The sequence below is a fragment of the Nerophis lumbriciformis genome, linkage group LG34, assembly GCF_033978685.3.
Source record: "Nerophis lumbriciformis linkage group LG34, RoL_Nlum_v2.1, whole genome shotgun sequence".
NCBI classification, from domain to species: Eukaryota; Metazoa; Chordata; class Actinopteri; order Syngnathiformes; family Syngnathidae; genus Nerophis; species Nerophis lumbriciformis.
In genome coordinates, this window is record NC_084581.2 from 22,537,450 (window position 1) to 22,546,418 (window position 8,969).

Below are 8,969 nucleotides of genomic sequence, written 5' to 3' on the forward strand. Positions count from 1 at the left end.
CACCGTTAACCACGCTATACTGTTGGATAAGCTCAGAGCAATCGGATTTGACAAAACCTCATCGAGCTGGATGCAATCTTACTTGGAGGGGAGGGAACAGGTGGTAGAGGTGAACGGCACCGTGCCCCCCCCTCTCAGTGAGCTGTGGAGTCCCCCAAGGCAGTATATTGGGGCCTTTACTGTTCCTAGTATACATAAACGACTTGTCATCAGCATGCGACTGTGAATTGTTCTTGTTTGCGAATGACTCGGCCCTGCTGGTATCAGACAGGGACAAGTCACAGGTGGAGAAAATCCTCAGTGCTGAACTCTGTAGAACTTGCACCTGGCTCGCTGACAACAAGCTATCCATACACTTGGGTAAAACAGAATCCATTCTGTTTGGGTCCCACATAAACCTTAAGAAAGTCAGTGACTTCACTATAAAAGTGGGTGACATTGTTATCACCAGGAAGGATGAGGTCACCTATACCTAGGTTCCATTCTAGAGGCTAATCTTTCCTGTGATAAAATGGCAACCAAGGTAATCAAAAAGGTCAACCAACGAACGAGATTTCTCTATAGAATCTCCTCTCTGGTCAACAAAAGCAGCATGAAGATTCTGGCGGGAACTGTCATTCAACCCTTTTTCGATTACGCATGCACCTCCTGGTACCCTAGCACCTCCAAAACCCTCAAATCTAGACTCCAAACATCCCAGAACAAGCTAGTCAGATTACTTCTAGACTTCCACCCTAGATCCCACCTCACTCCTACCCACTTCTCCAAAGTGGGCTGGCTCAGGGTGGAGGACAGAGTAAAACAACTTGCACTGAGCCTAGTCTATAAAATCCGCTACACCTCCCTGATACCGAAGTACATGTCAAGCTACTTCCTTAACGTAAATGACCACCATAACCACAACACCAGGGGGAACTCCACTAACCACGTTAAACCCAGATTCCGATCTATCAAAGGTCTTAACTCATTCTCCTTCTATGCCACATCAATGTGGAATGCGCTCCCAACAGGTATAAAAGAAAGGGCATCTCTATCCCTCTTCAAAACCGCAATAAAAGTACCCCTCCAGGCAACTTCAACCCTAAACTAACACCCTCCCCAGATTGTTGTTAATAATCAAATGTAAACAATCAAATGCAGATATTTTTCTTATGCCTTCTGATCTCTCTCTCTCTCTCTATGTCCACTACTTGCTGTACATATCCTACCAAGTCAGACCTACACTGTTTCAATATCCATTTCTCTGTTCTCAATTGTTGATGGCTGATGATAACAACCAAAGCTAACCCCTCACCCCCTCCACACCCCGAATTGTAAATAATGTAAATAATTCAATGTATACACCCTGATGATTATCTTGCGTGATGACTGTATTATGATGATAGTATATATGATAGTATTTATCTGTATCATGAATCAATTTAAGTGGACCCCGACTTAAACATGTTGAAAAACTTATTCAGGTGTTACCATTTAGTGGTCAATTGTACGGAATATGTACTTCTCTGTGCAACCTACTAATAAAAGTCTCAATCAATCAATCAATCAATGCTTGGTACACAGCACCAAGGGTTGGAATTGGGGGTTAAATCACCAAAATGATTCCCGGGCGTGGCGACCGCTGCTGCTCACTGCTCCCCTCACCTCCCAGGGGGTGAGGGTGGAGGGGCAAATGCAGAGGATAATCTCACCACACCTAGTGTGTGTGTGACAATCATTGATACTTTAACCTTAATATGTAACCACAGGATGAACAAATATACTATGATACTAAGACTATAGTGGCCATAAAAAAAGTCACCTTCATACAGCAGGGGTGCCCAAAGTGCAGCACAGCGGCCATCTGTGCAGGCCAGTAACTGGTTTGTCATTGACCCGAGGCACATTTAAAAAAAAAAACCCCACCAGCAACAATTGGGAAAACAGTAAAAAAACAAAAACAATAAGAAGAAGCCAAAATGTTGACATCAGCCAATAAGAGCGACACAAAGCTTTGATTTTAAAGAAACAAAAACAAAAAAGGAAAAAAAATAAAAATGTATATAGAAATAAACATAATAATATATATATATGTATGTATTTATATATATATATATATATATATATATATATATATATATATATATATACTGTATATATATATATATAATATGTATGTATGTATATTTGTCTGTATATATAATATGTATGTATGTATATTTGTCTGTATATATAATATGTATGTATGTATATTTGTCTGTATATATATATATATATATATATATATATATATATATATATATATATATATATATATATATATATATATATATATCCATCTTCTACTGCTTGTCCCTCTCGGGATTGCGGGTGGTGCTGCAGCCTATCCCAGCTGCACTCAGGCAGTATATATGTATATCTATTTATATTTATGTGTACAGTATATATATATATATATATATATATATATATATATACATACATATACATATATATATATATATATATATATATATATATATATATATATATATATATATATATATATATATATATATATATATATATATATATATTATATATATATATATATATATATATATATATATATATATATATATATATATATATATATATATCCAGCGCCCCCCGCGACCCCGAAGGGAATAAGCGGTAGAAAATGGATGGATGGATGGATGGATAATATATATATATATATATATATATATATATATATATATATATATATATATATATATATATATATATATATATATATATATATAATTTAAAAAAAGTATAAATTAAAAAAATATATATAATTATATATATATAAATGTGTATGTATATATACATAGTTGACACTGGGGTTAATCTTGCTTTGGTTTTTGGCTTAGACCAGGGATATTGGGCTCAAAAAGGTTGGTGACCACTGTAGGGGCGGGGGGAGTGTTGGGGTGCACGCCGGCCCTAGCTGCCTTGCACCCCTGCTCGCCGGAAGTGCCTTACATGGTCCGTGGTGTCCATTTGGCTATTGGTTGGGTTTCTTTGTTTTTTTTTGGTCTGTTGATGGAGGTTTATTTTTACACGCATGCGGCAGGTAGAGACTGTAGTGGATTTTACATCCCCCCTTTCGGCGCCTCACGAAATAATCCCGCCAAACCTCTCACGTGCCATGGTTGGTCGGTGTTGCATAAACGTGCTCAAATAAGGACGGGCACGAGGGCACAGATGGCGTGATTCGAGCTCTTCCACGCTGCAGCGTGACGAGACAATGGTGCATGATGTATATGATGCAGATGTTGCATGCATGACGTGACGTACGTGCAGAGGGACACCTTCCACGCGGGGATGGGGGGTGTCGTCGTCTCATACACGCATATTCCATTTCCACGTGCGTTCCACAACAAATGTGATACAATGTATTCTCATGAGGTTACTTGGTATATTATTCATTCGCTAAAAAGAGAAGATCACCTATGTTTTCCTATTCCCCCCCCCTTTTTTTGTGCAGAATGGTTCGCTCTCCCACATTTCATTCATAAAAATGCAGCTCACTATAAAAGGCGGGTCCCCCTCCCCACTCCGCACTCCCGACCATTCAATATCAAGCTGGCAAATGGAAGATAAGTGAGCTTTTTTTTTTTTTTTTTTTGGGGGGGGGTCGTTTTTCAAATGCTGTGATTTCTTTTTCTTTTTCTAGAAAAACAATTATAAATGATAATAATGCACCCGGATTCCAGCGCCGAGTTCGACTCGTCGTCCAGCTGCAGCACAGCATCGCCCGGCGGGGACACCCCTGGGTGCAGCATGCAGGACTCGCTCTCATCAGCACCTGAGGTGCAAAAAAAAAAAAAAAAAAAAAAAAAAAAAAAAAAATGCATCTCTTTGCTCAGTTTTCATGCATTTATGTTTGTGTTCAGGATGTCGACAGCGGGGATTCGGACTGCCTCGTCCCCACTGCGAGTGCGTTCTCGTCGGGCGAGAAGTGCACGCTTCAGCCACCTCTGGCCCCCCTTGTCTCTCGGGGGAAACGCAAACGTGGGAGCAAGAAGGCGAAGCCTCCAGGTGGCAGGAAATGGCAGAAGGAGCAGGTACACGCGTGGATGTGAATGATTAGATCTTGCAACAACAAAAAAAGGGGACACGGTGTACTTTATAATAACAATAGCGTTCACGCATGTGGTGCATGCATGCATCATTTCAATAATGACTCGAGAGTGCCCCCTATCTGCAGTCTTTCGTCCTTCTTCTTTTTCAAAATGGTCAATTTCTCCCTCTCTTTTTTTATATATATATATATATATATATATCTGCAGCCTTCTAAAGAAGAGGAGGAGAGGAGGAAGATTAGGAGGGAGAGGAACAAGATTGCTGCAGCAAAGTGCCGGAACAGGAGGAGGGAGCTGATAGACACCTTGCAAGCTGTCAGTATAGAAATCATTCAGCATTGTGTTGTTTATTGTTAGAGCAGGGGTGTCAAACGTACGGCCTGAGGGTACGGATCAGGCCCGTAAACAGGTTTTATCCGGCCCGCGAGTTTGCTAAGTATAAAAATGTACCTGAAATTTTTTTAAATGAAAGAAACAGCTGTTCTAAATGTGTCCACTGGATGTCGAAATAGCAAGTATTTGTATCTTTGTAGATGATGCTACATATGTACAAAATAAACCACATGATGTTAGTACATCAGTCGAGGAAAATGATCAAACTACAAAAATAACATGCTGTAATTTGATTTTGAGTCAAGGAAAATGATCAAACTATGTAAGTAACATACAGTAATTTGATTTTGAGTCAAGGAAAATGATCAAACTACATAAATAACATACTGTAATTTGATTTTGAGTCAAGGACAATGATCAAACTACATAAATAACATACTGTAATTTCATTTTGAGTCAAGGAAAATAATCAAACTACATAAATAACATACTGTAATTTCATTTTGAGTCAAGGAAAATGATCAAACTATGTAAGTAACATACAGTAATTTGATTTTGAGTCAAGGAAAATGATCAAACTACATAAATAACATACTGTAATTTAATTTTGAGTCAAGGAAAAGGATCAAACTACATAAATAACATACTGTAATTTCATTTTGAGTCAAGGACAATGATCAAACTATGTAAGTAACATACAGTAATTTGATTTTGAGTCAAGGAAAATGATCAAACTACATAAATAACATACTGTAATTTGATTTTGAGTCAAGGACAATGATCAAACTACATAAATAACATACTGTAATTTCATTTTGAGTCAAGGAAAATAATCAAACTACATAAATAACATACTGTAATTTCATTTTGAGTCAAGGAAAATGATCAAACTATGTAAGTAACATACAGTAATTTGATTTTGAGTCAAGGAAAATGATCAAACTACATAAATAACATACTGTAATTTAATTTTGAGTCAAGGAAAAGGATCAAACTACATAAATAACATACTGTAATTTCATTTTGAGTCAAGGAAAATGATCAAACTATGTAAGTAACATACAGTAATTTGATTTTGAGTCAAGGAAAATGATCAAACTACATAAATAACATACTGTAATTTGATTTTGAGTCAAGGACAATGATCAAACTACATAAATAACATACTGTAATTTCATTTTGAGTCAAGGAAAATAATCAAACTACATAAATAACATACTGTAATTTCATTTTGAGTCAAGGAAAATGATCAAACTATGTAAGTAACATACAGTAATTTTATTTTGAGTCAAGGAAAATGATCAAACTACATAAATAACATACTGTAATTTAATTTTGAGTCAAGGAAAAGGATCAAACTACATAAATAACATACTGTAATTTCATTTTGAGTCAAGGAAAATGATCAAACTATGTAAGTAACATACAGTAATTTGATTTTGAGTCAATGAAAATGATCAAACTACATAAATAACATCCTGTAATTTGATTTTGATATAATATTTTTATCTTGGTAGATTGAAAATGAACACCAATGAGCTGACTGATGAACATTATTACATACTTTATTCAGAAAATATAAATAACGACAAATAAAGATAGAATACTATTAACCGCAACATGTAAGTGTAAAAAAACCCCAACATCATCATGATTTGTACAATTTCAGAATGTGCTTGTTGTTGTTGTTGTAGTTGTCTTTATTTTAAGTTATCGTGCAGTGATTTTACCAGTCCGGCCCACTTGGGAGTAGATTTTTCTCCATGTGGCCCCCCATCTAAAATGACTTTGACACCCCTGCGTTAAAGAGTGATTTTCTATGCAGGAAACTGAACAGCTGGAGGAGGAGAAGTCGGGTCTGCAGTCGGAGATAGAAGAGCTCCTGAAGGAGAAGGAGAGGCTGGAGCAGGTCTTGGCCTCGCACGATTCCTGCCAGCTCCAGCCTGCCGCAGAGCGGGATGAGGAGGATGCGACGATGCAGGAGGCACCGGCTTCTCCGCAGATGATGTCGTCTGAATGCAGCACGGGTCAAGAGCCGGAGCCCTGCATCCCGGCTGCGGCCATCTTGGGCGACTCCGACATCCTCCTGTGCTCCAGCGCCGACGAAGCGTCCCTGGCGGACCTGAAGGACGACTTGGACGACCTGGTGCCCAGCCTGGAGATGGAGGCGCTGACGTCCGAGGCGGCCGGGGCGGCCTTCGTCCCCGACATCATGGACCTGAGCGGGCCTCTCTGCCTCCCCGACTGGGAAACCCTGTACAAGTCCGTGGCCGGGGATCTGGAATGTCTGCCGTCTTCCAGCCCCGCTTGCAACTACCGCAGCGTCTTCTCCTTCAACCTCTCGGAGATGGACACCCTGGCGGAGGGCGGCGAGACTCTCAAAGGCGGCCTCAACGCGTCAGAGTTCACGATGGACGGTCTCAACTCTCCAACGCTGCTGGCATTGTAGATGCAAAGAGGGTTTATATGCAATGATGCTCACGTTGTATCCTAAGCAGATTGTTGTAGTTGCTATGTTGTGTACATGTTTACTGTATATGGCAGGGTTGACTTCTTCCATTCTGATGGTGCAATCATCTGAAATGATAAAACATGCATGCAAAAAAGACACCATGTGTTTTATCCCTTAAATGTCACGTGACGACTGTTGTGTACATTCTGTAAACAAACGTGTGGTTCAATGAATTATATAATAAATGCATCATAGTTGGGTTCCTAATGTGTAGCATTTAAATGTTTCAACAACGTTGGTCCATCTATTTTGAGACGTATTTTATCACATAGTTTATTTTTGTACCAAATATATCAGATGCAATGGAAAAAAAAAAACAATAATAAAAATTGGTATTAAACTGTTGTCATCTATCAGTCTATTAAGGCACTTGCTGATGTCATAGTCGTTTCTGTACGCAGGATTATATAAAAACTGAAACAAAACGTGTCAAGAATGGAAAAAAACCCTGCTTCAATTACTTTTTTTTTAATTTTTAAAAATGTTATAAACCTTTATTTATAAACTGCGACATTTACAAACACGCAGGATTATATAAAAACTGAAACAAAACGTGTAAAGAATGAAAAAAATCCCTGCTTCTATTACTTTTTTATTTATTTTTTATTTTATAAACCTTTATTTGTGAACTGCAACATTTACAAACAATCGAGAACTAATAATAAACAACAAAAGTACAAAAACAGTACAAAACCGTGCCAGGGGGTTGTAAACTCGATAAAGTAACTAAAATAGAATGCAATATATGACCCCCCGCGACCCCAAAAGGGACAAGCGGTATAAAATGGATGTATATATATATATAACAAAGTGGAAAGCCATAGGCTCACACAAGTTCAGTAAATAACTTAAATTTGGAACACAGCATCATCGTTTTCACAGCTTTTTGGTTGTTAGAGGTAGAGAGTGTTTTAACGTAAGGTTGTAATTATTTTTTAAAGGCACAAAAAACAGGTCGGGTATTGAGAAACTTACATTTATGAATATAAAACTTAGCCAATTATATAATGAGGTTGCAAAGGTAAAATTCCGTTTCACATTTTTTTTTTCATACAGTGTAAATCCAAATAGCACATCTTTAAAACAAAGCACACGTTTGTCATGAATATTGTCCAGGATGAAGACCTGCTTCTATTACTTATTCATTGCCGACGACACCTCTGACGTCACGACGCCGACAACGTGCCGCGTCACTTCCATTGACCATGTTTGGAAGATATTGCGGTGTTGTTTTGTTTCTATGGCGACGGCCGTCTTGGCCGCGGGGCTCCTTCCAGTGGGAATGAAAGGGAGCTTCTTTTTTTTTTTTTTTTTTGTGATTGAACGTAAAAATGCCGCAGCTTTACGGACGACAGATGGGCGAGTTTCAATCGTAATTTCTCGGAACAACTTGTTATGGGGAATGTTTGGGGTTTGGTCGAGAGCGATACGAAGATACACGAGTAGCGTCTTAGCTCGTAGCTGAACGAGAAGGTGCATTCAAGGTCACCACGTAATCCAGAGCTTCCTCATGCTTCGACTCGGTTGAACTCTGAGCTGGTACACTCTATGCACAGTAGGGGGCGCTGCTTGTGAGGCCAACACAAGGACCATTAACACATACGATTACATTGTGCTTTTACAAAGATAATTCCCTCTTATTATGAGGACAAATAAGATTAGCTAAATGTTACAAACAGCTGACTGATTCCACCATACACACATCCCTGACACGGTCAATACAAACATTGGCTGCATTGAATACCACCAATGATGGTAGCATGATGGTACATACAGCTGCAAATACTGTAATACAAACATACCACTGTTTCCTCATTTCCTACTTTTAGCTCCAGATGGATAGAGATAATCATGCTCTCTGACTCACTTGTTTTTTAGTCTAGCTATTAGAGATGCGCGGATAGGCAATTATTTCATCCGCAACCGCGTCAGAAAGTCGTCAACCATCCGCCATCCACCCGATGTAACGTTTGATCAGAACTCCACCCGCCCACCATCCGCCCATTGTTATATATCTAATATTAATAAAAAAA

General features: G+C 38.6%; 1 protein-coding gene across 2 annotated transcripts; it reads left to right on the plus strand.

The window, feature by feature from the left end:
* The first annotated feature begins 3,493 nt into the window (after window positions 1-3,493).
* LOC133576440 (protein c-Fos-like) lies at window positions 3,494-7,262 on the plus strand. 2 transcript variants are annotated; one of them, XM_061929650.1, is made up of 4 exons: window positions 3,494-3,819; window positions 3,903-4,073; window positions 4,299-4,406; window positions 6,250-7,262. In XM_061929650.1, the coding sequence occupies exons 1-4, from the start codon at window positions 3,697-3,699 to the stop codon at window positions 6,871-6,873; spliced, it is 1,026 nt and encodes a 341-aa protein (XP_061785634.1). In that variant the 5' UTR covers window positions 3,494-3,696; the 3' UTR covers window positions 6,874-7,262. The 2 variants fall into 2 exon arrangements, with proteins under 2 accessions (XP_061785634.1, XP_061785635.1); XM_061929651.1 differs by lacking the exon at window positions 4,299-4,406.
* Window positions 7,263-8,969: the final 1,707 nt, after the last annotated feature.